At 33.9% G+C, this 21,415-nt stretch overlaps 2 protein-coding genes and 1 pseudogene across 2 annotated transcripts; 1 reads left to right on the forward strand and 2 right to left on the reverse strand.

The window, feature by feature from the left end:
• Nucleotides 1–1,489: 1,489 nt before the first annotated feature.
• Nucleotides 1,490–5,211, reverse strand: LOC120187638 (histone-lysine N-methyltransferase, H3 lysine-9 specific SUVH1-like). Its single transcript, XM_039191315.1, has 3 exons — nt 4,900–5,211; nt 2,595–4,726; nt 1,490–1,813 (listed from the first exon to the last, which is right to left on the reverse strand). The coding sequence occupies exons 1-2, from the start codon at nt 4,934–4,936 to the stop codon at nt 2,646–2,648; spliced, it is 2,118 nt and encodes a 705-aa protein (XP_039047246.1). The 5' UTR covers nt 4,937–5,211; the 3' UTR covers nt 1,490–1,813; nt 2,595–2,645.
• Nucleotides 5,212–8,343: 3,132 nt separating this feature from the next.
• On the reverse strand, nt 8,344–8,945 carry LOC120187654. Its single transcript, XM_039191326.1, has one exon. It carries the CDS (start codon nt 8,846–8,848, stop codon nt 8,405–8,407), a length of 444 nt encoding a protein of 147 aa, XP_039047257.1. The 5' UTR covers nt 8,849–8,945; the 3' UTR covers nt 8,344–8,404.
• Nucleotides 8,946–16,359: 7,414 nt separating this feature from the next.
• LOC120187647 lies at nt 16,360–21,234 on the forward strand (annotated as a pseudogene).
• The last annotated feature ends 181 nt before the right edge of the window (nt 21,235–21,415 follow it).

Here is a 21,415-nt window from a genome sequence, read left to right on the forward strand (position 1 = left end):
TCTCTAAAAATGTAATTCTATACTCAATGTTCAAGTTGCCTGTGTCAAACAGACGAAACATCCTAATTCAGATTTCATTTCTAAGTAGGGGCCGAGACAAATTTCGAACTACTCGAATTCAACTCGATCAAATATTGATCAACACTAAAATGGAATGAACTCGACTTGAGTTCTTTCATCATCTGTAAGGCTCTACGCTACAATCAATGTTCAAGTTGCCTGTGTCAAACAGAAAAAAACATCCTACTTTGATTCAGATTTCACTGAAACCCTCCATGCTTCCCATGAACATCCTTTGGTTTCAATTAATCCAATCGAGTCTTTTCACTGCGATGCCTGCCTCCACTCAATAGAAACAGATGATGCCTCAACAATTAAGCACCCTTGCCACCGCAAACACCGACTTTCGCTTGTTTCCGATGATCCCGATCAAGACTTCCCTGAATGCAGCCTGTGCAAACTCTACAATCGGTTGGGGTTTTATTATCGTTGTGGTTTCTCCTAAATGAATGATTTCATGCTCTTATGCCTTAGATGTGCTTCAGTATCTCACAGTTTTACATATCAAGCAGATGAGCCACATTTCCTCTTCAATGACGACAACTACAAAAGGAATTGCAATGCTTGCGGTAAAGATTTTACCCGTTTTGATAAAATATACAGATGCAAGGATTGCACATATGCTCTGGCATGGGAGATGGGTTACATTCCCAAGTATGGCATGGCATATGTGAGATGAACATTCTTTGACACTTGCTTATCACGATCTCGATGACTATCCGTTACGACACTATTGTGACATCTGTGAAGAAGAAAAAGATCCACAACAATGGTTTTATCATTGTGAAACTTATGACAAAGCTATGCATATCAAATGTGTTTTGGGGAAGCACCCATTTATCAATGCTGGAAGCACATACACATTTGAAGATGATTCACACCCTCACTTGCTTATCAAGATCTAGCCCTCGAGTGTATAGAGGAAGGATGCACACATTTTGCTCACTGGGATTGCGTAGCACCTCGTTCTCTTACAAGTAATTGATGTATGAAGTTTTTTTTAACCATCGATATCTGATATATTGATCGACTATTCAGGTTTTGCAGATACCCATTATAGAGGACCAATGTATGAAGCCACTTTAAAGTAAAAATGTATGTAATGTATTGAACCACTCACTTTGTGCGGGAAAGCAGTGGTTTTCTTGGTCTTTGTATTACAATTTGTGGTGTTGTATTGTTTTTGTTTTTCTGGTTTAGATGTGATATATGGCATTTGGTTCATTTGTGACAGCTTCAATTTTCTTGTCTCTCTTTTCAGATACTCGATTTCTGAACCAAGCTTGATAGTTGCACACTATCAGACTAGAAAGATAGATTATAGATAAAGGAGTTCGAAAAATTTTAAAGCTCGTGTTTCAGGTCCGAATCGAACTTGAGCAAATATGCATGATATTGATGTCATACATAAGTTACCATGTTTCCCTAGTTACAGACATCAAGTATTGATATATTTGAACATTCAAAAACCTCAAAAGTGTACTTCGGTTCAGGTGAATCCCTAGTGGTCACCTTGCCCTAGACCAAACACAAAAACAACTTTGGTGATTACAGAAAAAAAACATGGAGATAGAAGAACAGAAACTACACTATACATGTGTTTTTTTAATCAGCAGTTCTGCTAAAATGCTCCGTTTTCGAAAGTTAAAATTTCATTACGGGAACCCAGGTGTCAAAAAGTAAGAGAGGGCAAGGAGGAACATTTCGTGCGAGCTCATCAGCCACGAGCGGAGATGTCGGTATGCCTCCGCACCTGTAAAATCAATTGCCAATTCTTCAGCACAAATGCATTCATGGATCAACCTACCCTAATGTAGCATGAAGTAAAGGACATAAAGGGCACTCGTACATTGACTAGTTGGAACAGTCAATGCACAGGGTGCACTCTAGGCACTCATATCGACCATGTATATGCATGAGTTTTTGTATGCCTTTATGTGTATATGTTCAAAATGCAATTTCTTTTATGTTCAATATGCACTGGTTTCCTTATGTTCAATATGCAATTTCTATGAGTTTTTGTATGCCTATCGCCTTGACAAAAAGCACGCCTAGGCCAACGAGAGGAACGGGATTAACCCCCCCCCCCCCCGCGTGGCTAATAACAGTGATAGACACAGCAGTACATAACTGCATAGCAAAATTCATATTCAAACCGGTTGACATCATTTTAAGCTAACGAGAGAGATATGGGATACATCCCCATCGAGCACTATTAATACTCTTAAAAGATTAAAGTGATCTTTTCTCAATCCCAATCAGTTTTCACACACAATGATAGCAATCTTAATTTAAATCTTAGCAAATAGCTTAGAACAATGTCTAAGCAATAACATTATCACTGATTTAGGGTTCACAAAGATAAGGTTTCAGGGAGCTCTGTTTTTCATTTTAATCAGATAAAGCCGTATTAAGGAAGCAAGCACTTTGTACAATTAAAGATAACGACCACCTCTGATCTACAATACTTTGTCAAATCTAAGAGGATTAAGCGTATCTAAAGTAAAAATACCACATAATTGGAGAAAACTGACCTTTCTAAAGAAGAAAAACACGCAGATTAGAATTCACGAGTTGATAGACCACTAGTAAAAGTAGCCTACACATTTTGCTGATCCACAAAGGCACTTTTTTCTCCTCTGGTGTGCTCTATCAGGTGGAACAATGCCATAGCTATATGTCAACTCGGTCATTGGAGGAATATGTCTGTATGCATAAAACGCAACATGCAGATCACACTCCTTGCTATTCTCTCGCAAAACTGGTTGGCAGAAGACGTTCGGGGAGCAGCTGTGGTTCATAAACCGCGCTACGTTACCGGAATGTTTTGCCCTTATGACTAGCGGAAATGGGATCTTTGGAGTCACATTAGATACACCCAGGATACATTCCCCCGACTGACAAGAACGGTTTGCATCAAAAATATAATCGTCATCATTTACGCCTCCAAGCTCCTCAGCCCTAGAAATATCAATGACTTCCCCTGCATATTCACAAATAAAAGCCCCAGAGCGGATAGGATCCCAGGACCTTAGACCCCAACCTTTATCTTTAGTTTTAAACACCTCTAAACGAACTTTCAGACCACTCTGACATACCCTATTCTTGCAATTAGGAGGGCACATGCATGAAGAACCGCACTCATGTATCAAGGCTTTTTGGCTGACAAGAACACCGTTGGCAGTATATGGGAGATAGCCACCATTTCTTTGAATGCAAGGGCAGTTGGAGTTACTAGCTATACACCCACCATGGCAATCACAGCCAGTTGAATATTCGTTTGAATTTACAGGCTTTAAGTATCTTAGACCGGGATAATATGTGAAATTTGCCAGGCCCTTTTCATCATCGACATCATTTACAAGAGAAACAGGTATGCTTTCAGCCCCAAAAGTGAGATCTTGCAATACAAGGCCAACTCTAGCAGCACTGCCATCCTTCCACTGCTGAACAGATTTCCACACTGTATATGCTTCAGGCTGCCCGGATAACCTAACTAATTTGTACTTAAAAACATTGCAACCAGACTTCCCTTTGTCCACCCATGAATCCTGGATTTTATAAAGACCATCATAAACATATATCTTTCCCGTTGGATTTGATATATCCTTTACACCACGAATCACTCGAACCTCATTACCTCGATGCAAGCTCTTCTCCAAAGCAAGATTGCCCCTTTCAAGCTTCTGATCAGTTATTTCCATGCCTTTATTATTAACATTTCCACCTTGGCCACTATAAACCAACACATCGCCATCCTCCGAATTATCTTCGTATCCTCCGGACGAGACAATACTAACTGCTACAGGCTCTTCACCTTGAGAGACCTTGAGCCCCATGTAATCAATGCCAGCCATAATTGGAGCATGCAATCCAATCAAACACATCTCCATCCTGAAAAAGAAAATATCTCCAATTTCCACACCAGGCACAACACCAATTCTCTTCTTCACATTAGTCCGAATCCCTTTGTTCATTAGGATCGTTCCCGCTCTTAAGTTGGGTCGTCTCGTTGCTCCTGGAGTAGATTCCTTCGCATCCTCAATTTGAGAAATTTTTCTTCGGAGCACATCGTAGGTCAACCTTATATATTCTACTGCTTCCTTGTCACCATCGGCTCGCCTGAACGTATCGAAATCCAAGAGATTAAATGACTCAACAATTTTATCAACGACACCATCTATATCCACATCAGAGGACGCAACATTGACGTCCTGGCTGCCGCCAGCCCGCGTCCTCTTCTGAGTCTTTTTTCTTTTTGGGGCAGCCTTGCTTGAATCTTCAACATCAATTACATGAACCTCATCACTGTAACCATCCTCTTCATGTTCCGACAAACCCGGATTTCTCGAACTCCTTCCGGCATCCCCATTTGCTTCACTCCTGAATGAACTGATAGGAACCGCGGGAATGGTGCCAATGCCATTGATCCCATACGGCATCGAAGTTTGCATGTTTTGAGTGTTCGGGTAACCGGAATACGGATAGAATGGCGCAAAACCAGAGTGGAAAGGACCAGCAGGGGGCGCACAAACAAAAGGCGGGGCAGCTTGGGGATGCGGAAACGTAGGGAAACTCGGCATCGGTGAGAATATGGGAGCCAAACATCGTAGTGGCTTAACATTCAAAATCCTAGATTTATCTATGTATTCTTCCCCACCTCCGTCTTCCATTTCATATAAATCGAATTGCAAGAGACTTTGTATTTCTCAACGATTTGGATAACTGTTAAGCTAATTAAGTAACCCAAATCTAAACAAAGGAAACCCTAACAGATTAAAAAGGAGAAATCACATCCAATTCAAAGCAAAACCCTAGAATTTTTCTACCCATCACCACCTTCCAATTTCATACAAGCCGAAATGATTCGAGACATGTTTTTCCCCAACGATTTGGAGCAATTTGAAACTGATTAAGCTACTCGAAATTAAATAAAGGCAACGCTAATAGATTAAAGATGAGAACTTTACCTCCAATTCAAAGCAAGAGGCATTGATCAGTGGCGAGTTCCAATTTGAAACCTAAACCAAAGATTTAAGTGAAACCCATTACAGAAAAAAACCAATGACCAGCTTTGACTCATTAGGTTTAACGACTCTGTTTAAGAAATTTGCAGTAAAATCCCTGAAGATATGCACAAAGAAAGTGTGAGCAAAAGCAAAGCACTCACCTTTCTCTGTTTTGGTAATAAAAAATAACATTAGGGGCAAAGTATACAAATAGTCTTCAAATTTTTAGGAAACTTACATTTTGATCATCAGATTTTAAAACTCGCAATACAGTAATTCAACTTTTAATTCGTTTTCAGTATATACTGTTATTTCCTGTTAGTTTTTGCTGAAATTACACTTAACTACTGTTAACTCCCCTTCTTCTCCTTCTCCTTCTTCTATCAAAGTCCATGGCAATGGGTTGACCCAATCCTTAAATCCAAATGAAAAGAAGAGTTCGACTCAAGAATCCCAAAATCTTTCTTTTAAACCCTAAAATTTGTCCCAAATTTCCATTGTAAACCTGGGGTTCGGAGTATATTTCCTCCTTTGATTGCTTCCCACCTGAAAGGTTAAGAATGCGGATGAGTTTCTATACAGTGATCAGTGCATTGAGTACAGAACTCATTGTAGTTTGTAGAAGCATGCTATTACCTGTGTTTTGTAACCAGGCAATGGAGGAAGCCGGCCATCTGTACTTTAGTGAACAGTCTAGACTTCTAATTTATTTTAAGTTAATCAAGACTTCGATGACTTAATAAAATACTAACCTTTGATATTTTTTGAACAGTCTAATGTGATTATAAGATATCATCTATTCAGAATTTTCTGATAATGTACACCCATCCTACTGACGTAGTAGCTGCTCACACTCGAATTTTTTACGGAAAACAACATTTTCTTTTACTATTAAAATCATAAGTTCGACCTTTTAAGTTTTCGAGTTTTGGGATTAGGTCTTTCTCCGGAACTGGATATTGCAGAAACACCTTTATCCATATGTGGTTGGAACAGTTTAATTATCTTCATTGATTCCATTGCAGAATTTGTGGTTATTAGGCTTTCAAGTAGCCATTGTCCCCCCAATCTGTATTGCATGTTTTCCTCACTACTTTATTTCCCCCCACTTGCATTTTTCTTTAATGAATTTGTTTGAATATCAGTTCTGCAATATACAACAACTTGTGCATGCATTTCACTTTAAAGTATACATTTTTTATTCACTTTGAGTCTTAAATTATTATTATTTTTGAACAAATACATTTGATCGATTGATCGAGATACTCATCTTTATTCCCTCGTATTCCTTTAGATCATAGATTCTAGACCCATTAGGAGTAGGCACAAAGCTATGCTTCGTCCCGAGGGCCACTGCCTCCCATTTTTTATTGTTAAAAAATATATGGTCAAATATTTAAATAGGGTTCTAAATTTTAATTTATTTTGATTTTTCCCTCATTTTCTATGATTAATTTATTATATTTTGTCCCCTCGTTTTCTATTGTTAATTATGTTCCCCCCTTAATTATGTCCCCTCATTTTCTATGGTTAATTATGTTCCCCCTTAAATTGATTATGTTAATTATTGTCCGTCCAGCTCAGTTGGTAGAGCGCAAGGCTCTTAACCTTGTGGTCGTGGGATCGAGTCCCATGGTGAGCAATTCATAATTCTGACTGCTGAAGGTCTCTCATGGAAGCTGCTCTCAACCTGGCATTGGGGGCAGCCTACTATCCTACCTCCCCCTTACCCTATTACATATGGGAATAAGGTCAGCTAAAAATTAGGAGCATTCTCCTTCCTTCCCCAAGAGTTCCTTATTCCCCTCCATCATGTAGGATTATGATTAGATCTAGGGTTTATCAAAAAAATTATTATTTTAAATTTATCTGTATAATTTTTCCTTAGAAATTATCGGTGTTCATTAGAAAGTGTTATGTGCTATATTTTTATTGATTATTTTCTTATTTTAAGTAAATTATCATTGTCGTTCTCACTATATTTTATTCCTTTCATTTAATTATAAGTATCCGATATATTAACCTATTAATTCATATCGAATATTACAAGAGTATATATATATATATATATATATTATTTTTACAAAAAATAATGTGTGCACTACCTATCAAGTAGACAATACATCTTTTTATGCAACTACAAAGATGAGAAAGAGACATTTCATTTTCTTCACCATAACATGCCAAAAGTTAAAGAAAATGCAATTTTATTTTTAAAGTTATTCGTTAATTTACTAATAATGTTTCTTAATATGTTTTACTATTAGTGTATAAAAGTATAATTAAACTGATGTAAGTGCATTCTATATAAATCTAACAAAGTAAAAGAAAATGCAATGAATTCCCAAAAGTTTTTTTTTTCTGTGTTGTTAGAGTTGTATGATCTAAATTCTTTTCGATCGGGCCTGAGATGATTAAGAAGAAATTCACTTAAAACAAAGGTTCAAATGAGGATTTACGATGACGGACGAAGAAGTTCAATCCATGTAGAACCCTACTTTCTTCCCTTTGCAAGCTGGTGAACAGTAGTAAACTCGGTTTTAGTAGATATCATTTTATGCAAGTTTCGTTTTTAAACATAAAATCTATCACTCTAAATCGATATTAGGAATTAGGGTTTAGAGGCGAACTGTATAAATCATGAATCTTGTTTAGACGTTCATCTTTTGTACTCTTTTTCGGCAAAGTGAAATTTTCCCTTTGGTTGTTTGTAAGTTTTTTTTAAAATATTTTTCATGTTAAATCTTGATATTCTTTATTTTACGATTATTTTCTATTTATTATTATCGTAATTTAATCATCACATATATACTATGAATTATTGTAACTATCCTTTTCTTAACACACACATCTATAGGAATAACACATGTAAACAAAATGCATGTAACATTCATTGTTTAACTCATGTCAAAAATCCAACTTTGTTTAACTTAGGGTAGCTATCTGTACGGTACTTGCTAAGATCAAACGTGTAGGATCTCGGTCCGGGCCATAACTCGAATCGAAATAAACCCGAACAAACATAAAAATGATAAAAGAAAGGTAACAACCCTCAAGAAAGAAACAGCAAAGAATGTTACATCCATGGATATTTCTTGCAACCCTAATAACAATAATGACGATAATAATAAAATTAAATTCATTCAAACACAGATCGAAAGAAAAAAAATACAGCAACATATATTCGAAATATACTCATTACAAAGAGATATTGACATTAATATCGATCTTGAGTTCGATCTTCAATATTTTTTTTTCTACTCGAAGGAGAAAAATAGAAAAAAAAAGGAGATAAAATAAGGCCTAAGAGAGCGTACATTGAAGCTTCTTTTTATTTATATGAAAAGCCCTGGGGGCAACATCCCTGTGAAATTCTCAATCATCTGCTGAGTAAATACGTCGTCGTAGTCGAAGGCGTCCAGCGGGACACCTCGGTCGCCATCGACGGCAATGGCGGAACACTGTTGTCGGCAATAGGGAGAAGTGGTACCGTTCTTTGCCACGGTCTCGAGGACCCTTTGATTGTCGTTGTCGTTGTCATTTTCTCCGCCAACATCGTCGACCGCTTCTCCAGTGTCGGTGAACTTTGTCAGGTCGTCGAGTAATTCGGCGTCTTGGCCGGTGAGTTTCTGCACCAAGGCCCTGAATTTCGAGGCACTGGTCTTCACTTTCATGGGGTTTGATATGTACACTACTTTGATAGGCTTCTTGGATTTGGCTTTTTTGGGTGATAATCTTCTTGCCTGCAGAGTACTGCTCATCGAATAATCCATTTCCATGCCCTGAATGATTAACTGATTTTCTAGGGAAAATATAGGAAAAGATTGATGAGAAGAGTGTTCTTCCTAGGAAAATGAACAATTTTCCTGGAAATTAAGATGAAGCTTATCAATGGGACGTTGGGATTTAAACGATGGATATAAACGACAAAATGAAGGCTCATCAATGATGTACTAAGCCAGACGCATAAGCTAAAGCGTGCTTTAGCCACGCTCTCGCTAGATTTTTTTGGGTAAATTACACTGTTCTTCATTAAACTCTATTCTCTCCTATTTTACTTACTGTACTTTCAATTTTTCTAATTTGCTCACTAAACTTTCATATTTAATCATTTTGCTCACTCTCCCTTTAATTCTCTGACGTTGTGATGACATATCATTTTTTATTATTATTTAATGTAAAATAATTGAAAATACAAAGATTAAATTACACCGTTCCTCACTAAACTTTATTCTCTCTCCTATTTTGTCCACTCAACTATAAAGACAAGAATTTGAAACGACGTCACTTTGTTATATATTTGAGTTTTTCAAAATGAAGTCGTTTTGATTCTTGCGTCATGTCATAACACTGTTAAAAAGATAACGGCAGAGTGAGCAACTATAAAATTCAATGAGCAACTTAAAAATTTAAAGGCACGGTGAGTAAAATAGGAGATAGAATAAAGTTCAGTGAGGAATGGTATAATTTACCCGATTTTTTTGGATGAATTATATAAGTCATTGCACTATGAATATTTTTACAATCAGGTCAATCTATTTATTGACTTTAACAATTATATCACTTTATCACTAAGTTTGTAAGGAATATTAACTCGTAAGCTGTATTTGAATGAACTGATTATTACAATAAAAAAATGGCATGATTGTAACCAAAAAGTTAGCATGCATTACACACTTTGTGTGACTTAGTTGTTATAATCGTTAAATAAAGTGATCTGATTGTAATTAAAAATTTAATATCCGTTACGTAATACAAAAGTGATTTAAATATTGCAAATAAAGTTTTAAAATTCAAACTACATAATTAAAAGAAAATTTATTAAAATTAAGAAATATAATTAAATTTTAAATATTATGAAGTTAAAATAAATATTTTTTTAAAAATAATTTAGAATGTTAATGTGAAATAGTTTAAGAAATTAAGAATTCATAACGTTATGATGGTAAAAATTAAGAAATTAAAAATTTAGAATATTGGAGTGAAATAATTTGAGAATTATGAATAAAAAATTAATATAAAATAAAAATGAAATATATATATATATAATAAATTGAGTATTGGGTCTGCAGATACCCAGATAAGCAATATTTTTTAGTCAAACCCGTCCCGAAAACTCGAAAAAAAGTAGTTGGTCGGGTACCAGACCTGAAAAATCAAATATTTTTATTATAAGTAGCTGTTATTTTTTAACCAGGTTGGTGGGTCGTATCAATCGGTTTGGGTATTTTTAAATACCCCTAGCCACTATAGTTATAAGTAAAAAAATATAATTAGAGTAAATTAATCGTTATAAAATACAATTAGATCAGTAATCAAAATAATATTTAAGCTTAAGTTAAAATATATTTAAATAAAAATATTTATAAATTAAGTGATCTCAGTAATTAATTAATTAATTTTTATTCCTTGATATCCGAGGTTTGAGCATCGTTTATGTAAAAATATGAGTATTCATTATCAAATGATTCAGAATCTTTAAACATATATTAAGAAAACACATTTTATCAAAAAGAGATAAAGAGCGTATATATAACGCGCTTGTTTAAGGCGTGAAAATGGAGAACAAAGGGCCCTTCACGGAAAGCCCGGTTAGATGTCCTGACGTCACTGCTTTCCCAATGTGTGACGTCATCGAACCGATTCTGTCCTATCAGGTTCGAGATGGCACGTCCCGACCGGCTTGGCTCGATGGACGTGACTCGACTCGGCTTGCAGTAATGATCCAGAGTGGATGGCCACTATCATTTATGATATAAGTAATAAGCTTTAGATAAGTCGAATCGATTCGAGTTAAAAAAATAAAATTATTCTAGTTAATGAATCTTATTTTATAATTTAAAGTTGATTTGAAATTTTCGAGTCTAATTTATAAAATTCGAGTCGAATTTTTGAGTTTTTGTTTAAATTTAATTATAAATATTTATAATTATGTTATTATTTTATTCCAATTTAAATATAGTTTTATAATTATATTCAATATATATATATGTTTTTTCATATTTTTATCGCATGTAATATACATATATCATACGGATTCGAGGTGCTTGACTAAAACTTGAAAAATCAATACACTAATTACTAAAATTTTTGAGTTATTCGAGTTACTATTCGATTTGTAAAAAACAACTCGATTTGAACTTTAATTTTTTTCGAGTCGAGTCAAGTTTATGAAATTACAACTAAAAATTAATTCGAATTAAATCTTCTCAAGTTGAATCAAGTTAAAAAAATTAATTTTTTAAAATCGAGTCAAATTTTACTCACTCTTATTTATGATTTGTGCCCTACCACATTTATGGTGTATTATAAAATTAAATTGGACAGTTGGCACAACTATTGTATGCTAACTAAAATAAATTTTATCCCTAAAATTAATACAATTTTCTAATTATGATTATAAAGTATTGTTTGTTATTTTTCAGTTTTTAACGACACAGTACTAAAATGAAACAAAAGTTAAATTTTAGGTATGATTTTGAAAAATTGAAAGTTTAGGTATTAAAATAAATCAAAATTGATAGTTTAGGTACTAAACAAGAATTTACCCAAAACTTTATATGAAAATGTGAATATGTTAACGTCCAAAGCAGCATGTGTTTTCCATATTTAACTTTTGCTTGTTAATAATAACTCATGTGATTTTTTTTCACATCAATAATTGAATTTTACGTAGTAATAATAATATAATTATAAATAAATTATATTATCGTTTAATATTAGACGAAATAATTAAGTGGTTCGATATAATAATAATTTTAGTCCTCAAAACTTATATCTTATATCGGATTGATTATAATTCAACAGATTTAATTCTTAATATTTAAAAATTTCTTTCAATTTAGTAAGTGTTATTTTCCTAAATTATCGATTCTTCGTTGCTCATCATCTTCCCTACTTGAATGTATCCTCGTACAATTGCCAAAACACTACGTCAAAATAGGTTTGTAGTGGCGTTTTGTTAGTAAACACCGCTAATTTTATACGTACAACGACGTTTTCAGCCAAAACGCCAGATAATGGTAACATTAACGGCGTTTGTTCAAGAAACGTCGCTATAGACTCGTACTTTAGCGACGTTTCTTTGAAAAACGCTGCAATAAGTTTCATATATAGTGGCGTTTGTTATTAAAAACACCGCAAGTTTTGAGTCTTTTATCGACCCAAAACCTTTAGTGGCGTTTTTTCGTTCTAGGAGGAAGATGATAATTTTTTTATCTCCCCCCGAACAAAGAAGATTTTTCCTCCATTCTCGAGGATTCTCTTCTCCCCAGCATCAAAGCATCCATTTGTGGGGATAGACCGAGGGAGATGGGTGGAGCAGTCATCCTTGAAAATTTAAAATTGTCGCATGTTTTAGATTTTTCTACGTATTTTCTATTGAAAATCCGTTTTCATAACCTAAAATTTTATAAGTTGAAGTTCACCTGCCTAAGATAAAAATCATGCATCTGTCCCAGCTCATTTGCTCTCAAATCTCTCATCATACTCGAGCCTTCCATTACCGCTATTCAATACTCTTCACATAAATTAAGAGAGATGAATCGTCATCGACATCTACAATCATCATCCTTTCCTTATGATATTTTTACATTACTTTTTGAAATGACAATCTTTGGTATGAAATATAAATCTCATTAAACTCACTAAACAAATTAAATCATATACTTTACTTTTACTTTTCTTGCTTAATGAGAATTTTTAAAATTTATGGGAGGTGATTTAATTAAAAAAATTCAAAAAAAAATTAAAGTTTAATATAAATTTTTAAAAATATTAGGGGCAAAATTAATTTTTTTAAAATTTTAAGAGTTTAAATTATAATTTCTTAAATTTTGGGGAGTCATGCCCCCCACTAGTCTCTCTTTAGTTTGGCCACTGCGTGCGAATTTTAAATATAAATCATAAAATAGACGTAAATACATAAAGAAATATTATTTTATACTTATAATATAATATCATAAATCTATTATTTTGATAGGGGTAAATAGTGCTTTAGTACGTGAAGTTGTATCTGATAATCACTTCAATACTTGAAGATTATTTTAGTGTAGTTTGGTACATGAATTTTTCAAACGTGAAATAAATCATTCCGTTTTGCTTAAAATAAAAACCATACGATCGTTGCACGAATCAAATCACCTCAATGGTTAACGAAATCGTTTTTGTTCTTACATGTCACGAGTTCGAGCATTAGGAACTGCAAGGGTGATTGAGCGTTCATTGTCAAATAGTTAAAAGTACTTATAATATATAAAACTTTAGAATCACCTTAGCTTAATAAAAAAAAATCATGCGATTATATAAAAACGTGTCGCGCGAGTACGTGTGCGTGTGTGTATATATATATATATATATATATATATATTTCTCAATCACATATATGGAAGAACAATTTGGTAGCCTTTGCATTGGTTATATCTCTTTTTCATATCATTATTCTTATTCACACAAGTTGTAGTGAGCACTTAATGCTTTATATGTCAATTTTAGTATTTATTTTAATTTTTGGTTTGACAAAAAAAAAGAATCATAAACTTTGTTTAGTCAAGTTCGAAGTTTAATTTAATAAATTCGATTCGTATCGAATAAGGATAACAACAGAACATGATATGTAATTTCGTTTTTGTCTCGATCTAAAACATGTTTGAAAAGTACTCTAAGATTATTTATATATATTAATTTTAAAATAAATAAATAAGATATTGTTAATAGTAAGGGAAAATAAATATATAATTAAAAAAATAAAATTATTCAATTAATTTTAATTTATTTTTATTTTGAAATAAGAGGTATTTTTACCTCTCAATATATCTTCACTAAATAGAATTGCCGACCCAATGGGCTTTTCAATTTTTGCTTATTTGCCAAGCATCCATTAGCCCAAATTCACAAGTTTTAGGCTTAACTATATTAATTATTTCATATTGGACTCTTCTACTAGGCCCATTTAAGTAATAAACTCAAGGGTAAATTATGCATTTAGCACCTAAACTATTAGTTTTAGTTCATTTAAGTTCATAAACTTTCAGTTTTTATAAAATCATACCTAAAGATTAGTTTTTGTTTCATTTTACTACCACTGTTCAAATTTTAACGTTAATTTTTGAAAAAATTGAAAGTTTAGATACTAAAACGGACTAAAACTGATAGTTTAGATACTAAACGCGTTAAGTTTTTAACGATGGGGTACTAAAATAAAAAAAACTAAATATTAGGTATGATTTTGAAAAAAAATAAAGTTTAGATACTAAAACATATCAAAACTAATATTTTATATACTAAATGTGTAATTTATCCTAAACTCAAATATAACATCAAATTATCCTTTAATCAAATTTAATTGAGTTTGAATCTATCTGCTAGTTGTATAAGTGTTGTTAATGGTTAAAAGAGATATTAGTCACCAACGAAGGTTGACCTGAGTGGAAGGGGCTCTGGTCGCTTAAGCAAGTGACCTCTAGTTCGAGCCCTTGTGGATGCAGCAAACTTTCTTGGGAGAGGTCCCCACCTTTAGTGCCCGATAGTACCTCGGAGGATTAGTTCCAGGCGAAGCCTGGGGATAACTTGGGATACAAAAAAGAAGAAGAGATATTAGTCATTTAATTAAAAAAATTAACGCATATTACCTTATAATCATCTTATATTGTTACAAAATTAAAATATTTAAATTATATATAGATTGTGATTATTATTATTTAAATTATACATGTTTTAATTATATAAAATGTAATTTCAATTAAATATTTTTGAGAAATTATTAAAACATTTAAAATATATTATTTTATAATTGGAATTTTTAATAAGTAGTTGTTTTAGTGAGACGAAGCATTAGACCATGTAAGTAAAATTACTTATTCTAATTCTGACATTGTGAATTGAGTAAGTTGGATTAAGAGGATCATTCCTATAATAAATCTCGACATTAATTAAATTTAAATGAATTAATCAATAGATCAAATACTTATAATTAAAAAATAATACAATTAAACTATATGTAAATTATGAATTTAGTTCATATACACTGATTTAATCAAATTTAATCTTTACATTTTTATTTTTTAATTTTTAGTCATAACTCAAATAGTACACGACCAATTCAACTTACATGTAAAAGCTAGGTAAAGCACACAAATGGTCCCCCGACTATAAGATGTTATTTTGTTGAGTCTCTAGACTATTAAAAGTTACAAAATGGTTCTTCGACTATAGGATGTTGTTTTGTTGAGTCCTTCAACTATTAAAATATACAAAAAGGTCAATCGAATATTCATTACGTTCCAAACTCGTCCTTTTCCACTAAAAATTTGACGGCAATCTAAGTTGGATGTTAATCTGTTGTCTGAGATATAATAGTCGTTTGAGATTATAAGATAAGATTTTATCATATCTCAGACATCAAATAAACATCAAGCTCAAATTGTCGTCAATTTTTTAACGGAGAATGACGGATTTGAAACATAATGAATAGTTGAGTGACTATTTTGTCACTTTTGATAGTCAGATGACTCAATAAAACAACATCCTTTAGTCATTGAATCATTTTATGACTTTTGATAGTTAAGAGACAAAGCTAGGAACACCCTATAGTTAGGGACCATTTGTGTATTTTAACCTAAAAACTAAAAGTTACCAAATTAGAAAATAAGACCTCATAGCACGAGGACTAACAACTGAATTTCACTTAGTAAAATCAATTATCGTCATTTGAATCTTTATCAAAATTTTAAATTTTGAAAAAACAAGGATAGAAAATGATTAAATTAATAAAAAATATTCACGACTGTTCAAATTTTGATGTTGTGAATAGACTCATATAAATAAATAAAAAATTGTCCCTATAACGAGTTCATGTATATGAATTTTGTAATGAATTAAATATCGACAATTATACAAAATATACAAGTTAATACAATGAATCACCACGTCAATATCGTTAACTGTAACATTAGTACTATAACGATCAACGCCATTTAAATGAAAAAATTGATATAATGAAATGAGTTCGATAATAAAATTGATGTAATTACAAAATGAAGTTAAAATGACTGATTTAGGTTTATTTTAGGGGGGAACACCCTTTAAACATGTGGACTAAATTGACTGGATCATAAATGTTACATTCCATAGGGACTAAAAGAATAATTAGATCTTTTATTTTTATATTACATACTGTTTTATGTACGACTGATTCATACATGCCATCAAAAAGTCAGAAATGGAGGATTGCTTCCTTTTAAAAAACGATTTCTTACTCCTCAAATAAGCTTTATTAGGGTTTTCCTTTTCTCTTTTTGGTTTCTTAACTCCTTTATTTACTTTTGCTAAGTAATTTTATTTTTCATTTTTGCCGAAACAAGTTCTTCTCAGTTCAAGCTGTGTCTAATCGGTGGTGCTTTAAGATTTCAACTCAGAGCAAAAATCAAGGTCAGTTCTCAGCTCAAGTCAATCTAATTTTCTATTTGGGTTGCTTTTAGATTTGGGTTTTTTATTTTGGTAGCAAAACCGTACGGATTAGTTGGTGAATATAATGAGAATTCTTGTTGTTTTTGGTTTTTGAGAAGGTTTGATTATACGTAGCTTATAAATATCATTTTGGGTCACTTTTATCTGAGTTATTTGGGGTTGTTTTTGGTTGACTCAGTGAACGAAATTGAAGGAGCTTACTGTAAGAGGATAAACAAAAGAGATTTTTTTTGGATGATGATTTATATGGCTGTGATTGATGGGCAGTAGAACGGTGAATAACGGTGTAGAAAATAATAGGAAAGATTCAGCGTAATGCCGAGCTATGTTCCTGCAGTACCTACTTCGGATCCCAGGTTTTTCTTTCGATTTTATGCTGTTTATGAGCTTTTGATTGCTTTTTTGTTCGAATTCATCGATCTGTTTCTACACGAGCTTTGCACTGGCTACATGTTTGTGTATTTGTTTGTTGAGACATCTTTATTATCTTAGTTATTGAACTTGTGCTAGGGTAGAGTTGGTCGAGTGTAGGTATTCAACGAAGCGGTTGAATTTTGAATTGTGATGGACAAAGGAGAATTCATGGCTTTTTATGATCGTTACAAGTATAGGATTACATTAGTATCGCTTAGTATATTGTTTTGTTGTCTTTTATGTCCTCAATTGGTTTTCCGAGGAAATAATGGTTTTACATCAACTGAAAGGTTCATATCGTGATAAAGAACACTTATTTTTTTCCTATGCACGTGTTAAGGTGATATGGTTTTACTTGATAATTGTCCGTCTCCGGGTGCACTTCAAGTTTGTATTTTTAATATTTGCGAAGGAGAATTCATGGCGTTTTTTGTTCGTTACAAGTATAGGATGCTGTTAATATTACTAAGGGGCTGAGTCAAGGAGTTAATATATTGTTTTGTTGTCTTTTATGTTGTCAGTTTGTCATCTATGGAAAGAATGTTAATATATTATTATGATTGTGAGAATATTCGATCGGCCTTATTATAACTACTTTGAATGTAGATTTTTTTTCATGCTTTGTTACTGTGAAATATTTCGATGTAGCATTTTCTTCTTGTCTAGGAATACAACCCGATCTTATTGAATCATACTGCCTTACAATTGAATATGTGGTTTTAATGACATGGATTTCAGTGGCACAGAGGCGAATGCCGTTTGTTCTTCTCAAATTCCTGACTTTGGATCCCTTGAGCATTTTCGAATAGAGGATGCTATTAATCTTACCAGAAGTATGTAATTATGGGCTTCAATCTACTATTAGCAGGCATATGCAAGCATTCAATTTTATATTTCATGGGAAATGAATTGCTTAATGCATTACACTACTTGATTATTCACCCTTCCGCTTTCTCTCAGTATACCTCTCTGGTTTTCTGACAATTATGAAGGGGGTTTTTAACGAGACCTCCAATTCTTATAAAAAAATATTCAGCCTCTTTTTCTTCTTTTCATTATGGACTTTATTTGGTATATATTGTCAACTGATAATATTCTTGCATTTTAGATCCTTTATTTAATCAAATAAAGTCGAATAGCCAGGCATTAGCTGATGCTCAATTTGGTGCTTTAAGCAAGGTGGACATCCATTTCCTTTCGGAAATTGTGTTTTTGCTTCGAATTTTTGACATAAATTTAGTTACTGAGAGTTCTTTTGTGTGTGTGTGTTAGACCCTTGCATCCGCAGACAGCAATCTCTCTTCTGTTGTAGTGGGGTCCCAACCATTGTCGCTTCAGAAGGATATCCAACCAAATCTTGCCCATATATCGGTTGGTCGGGAGAACTGGGGGGACTCCAATATGGCGGATGGCAGCCCCAGAACTGATACGTCAACGGACGATACTGAGGAGAAGAATCAAAGGGTGATACCTCTTACTTCAATTTGATGTATCAATGTTTAAGATCACAGTGTTTATAACCCTTGCTTGTCTGAATCTACTTTTTCTTTCATCATTGAGAAGTAATAAAAAGAAAAATGTATTTACATAGATATATATAGCATGCGCATGTGCACAAATGTATTTATTGTGTTGGAGAATCTGCTTACTGGCCGAACCTTTGATCATCCTTTTCTGCAGTTTGGAAGAGGTCTAACAAATGCTACTGTGGCCTCGGATTCTAGTGGCAGGTCAAAAGATAAAACAGATCAGAAGGTCAGTTTCTTTTGCAATTGAAATTGAAATTGAAATAACACGAATATTATATTCTTGAATCAGTTTGTCCTTGTATAATTTTGATGAATTATTCATATTTCCTTCTCAATGACTAATTTGCAGACGTTGCGTAGGCTTGCTCAAAATCGTGAGGCTGCAAGAAAAAGCCGGTTAAGGAAAAAGGTATTCCTTTATTGAACTTCTCTAATATTTTCAATTTATCATGTTTATATACTCAAGATTTTATTATATTCTGGTGGCAATTATCCGTCAAGGTACACTTACTTTCTGTGTTATTATAGATTAAGAGGTCACTTATAAAATCCACTGCAAAATTGGGTTGAAATTACACCATCACATCCCCCATCTTACTCATATTAATTGCCCCTTTTGGGGATATAAAAATTGGGAAAACATTGTTGTTAACCCTCATGGTTTTGGTTGGAACCGTGAGGAAACGCTAGCACGTATCGAATCGACGTGGATATGAACTACAGAATAAAGCTTAAATGCACCAATGGCTGTGGCGCTTCATTTATTTACTACAATAATTAGAGCCTGTACATAGAACATATTAGTGTACATTCCTTTATTCTTAATCCCTTTGCCTTTAAAATCTAGGCATATGTGCAACAACTAGAGAGTAGTCGACTGAAACTGACGCAACTTGAGCAAGAGCTGCAGCGAGCTCGTCAGCAGGTCTGCTTTATGTTATCCCGTTAATGTCATGATGCATATCATATGCATTCATCGATTTTCAGGGTGCTAGGGCTGCCTATTGTGCCTCACTTTTCTTTGTTTTTGCTTCTTTCACTTCAGGGTATATTCATTTCAAACTCCGGAGATCAATCTCAATCAACGAGTGGAAATGGTATGCGAGTTCTATTTTCATCATTGGAATTTGAAAAATGATATTTGTGATTTGCTGTTAGGGGCTCGTAGTTCAAGTAATTATGTTTTGAGTTTGTTGAAATATGTTTCATACAGTAGTTATTAGCCTTGTGGATATTATGTGTTAGCCATGTCGACTTCTATTCCCAAAAATCGGAGAAAAGGTACTGTTTACCAAGTTACAGTATTTTAATTCTAGGGGTAGAAAGTTCATCGCATTTTGAAATATTGTTAAGTCGGGATAGATGCTATTATTTGGAACATAGAAGGCCTGTTTTATGTGCATTTACAACCTTCAGTCTTTGTGTTGCACCAAGTATAAGATTATCGAATAGATCCTTTTTTCCCGTTATGGAATTTGATTGATTATTAAACTAGTGTCGTTGTTTGGAAGAGTACTAAAACTAAGTATCGTTTTTAAGTGCCTTAGTCATTGGCATCCATTAGCGATATCATACGATAAGATATTGGCTTTATGGACTGCTGTGCAGGTGCCCTGGCATTTGATGCCGAGTATGCACGGTGGCTAGAGGAACACAATAGGCACATAAGTGAGCTGAGGGCTGCAGTCAATTCGCACGCTGGTGACACTGAGCTTCGCACTATTGTTGACAGCGTCACAGCGCATTTTGACGATATTTTCCGTTTGAAAGGCATCGCTGCAAAAGCTGATGTTTTTCATATCTTATCGGGAATGTGGAAAACACCAGCGGAACGGTGTTTTCTTTGGATAGGTGGCTTCCGCTCATCTGAGCTTCTTAAGGTGAGCTCAATTCTTGATTCCCGACCTCCAGTATTAAAACTTTTGTTGTTTTCCATATTCTCTAAGCTTAATTCATGTTGCTTGTAGCTTCTTGCAAATCAGTTGGAGCCTCTAACCGAGCAACAGTTTATGGGCATCCAGAACTTGCAGCAATCGTCCCAGCAGGCCGAAGATGCGTTGTCACAAGGGATGGAAGCATTACAGCAATCTTTGGCCGAGACGTTGGCAAACGGCTCACCTGCCCCCTCGGGACCATCCAGAAATGTGGCAAATTATATGGGTCAAATGGCCATGGCCATGGGAAAGCTAGGAACCCTCGAAGGGTTCCTTCGTCAGGTACTTCCCTTCCTTGTGCAATATTCAGATTTATTTGGATTTGGGGCGGTCACCGGATTAATAATCTCTCTTTAACATACCAGGCCGATAATCTACGACAGCAGACACTTCAACAAATGCACCGGATCTTAACGACTCGACAATCAGCTCGTGCCCTTCTTGCTATAAATGACTATTTCTCTCGTCTCCGAGCTCTTAGTTCTCTCTGGCTGGCCAGGCCACGTGAATGACAAGTAGATACAAAATCCATCTCTCTGAAGACGGAGCCTCCACACTGCGCTGTTCTTCATCATCAACAATGACATCCCGAATCTTCCGGGAAGCTATGGCTACTTTTGCTGTGTCTAATGTCGGGAACGGTAACACGACGGTCGTTTATAATGTCGATAAAGCTGTACGTTGGCCACAGAATGTTGTAAAACGATATAGGTCGAATAATAATGTGACTTGTATGATGATAGGATTAGTAAATGAAGGTAGGGAGTGGTACATGTAACAAAGGTAAAAGAAGCTTTAAGTTTGAATGTGCACTCAGAATAGTAGATCATGAATATATATATATAAATTAATGAGGAGTTGATAGTTATTTAGAAGTTAATTTAAAATTAATGAATGTGATTTACTGGTACCATGAATGATGTTTTGAGTTGGGTTCATGAAATAATTTCTCCAATTTATCATTTTTGTTTCTATCGTATTTTTGTATCAATTTATTCCTCGA

This window comes from Hibiscus syriacus, unplaced genomic scaffold (assembly GCF_006381635.1).
Source record: "Hibiscus syriacus cultivar Baekdansim isolate YM2019G1 unplaced genomic scaffold, ASM638163v2 tig00004041_pilon, whole genome shotgun sequence".
Taxonomy (NCBI): Eukaryota; Viridiplantae; Streptophyta; class Magnoliopsida; order Malvales; family Malvaceae; genus Hibiscus; species Hibiscus syriacus.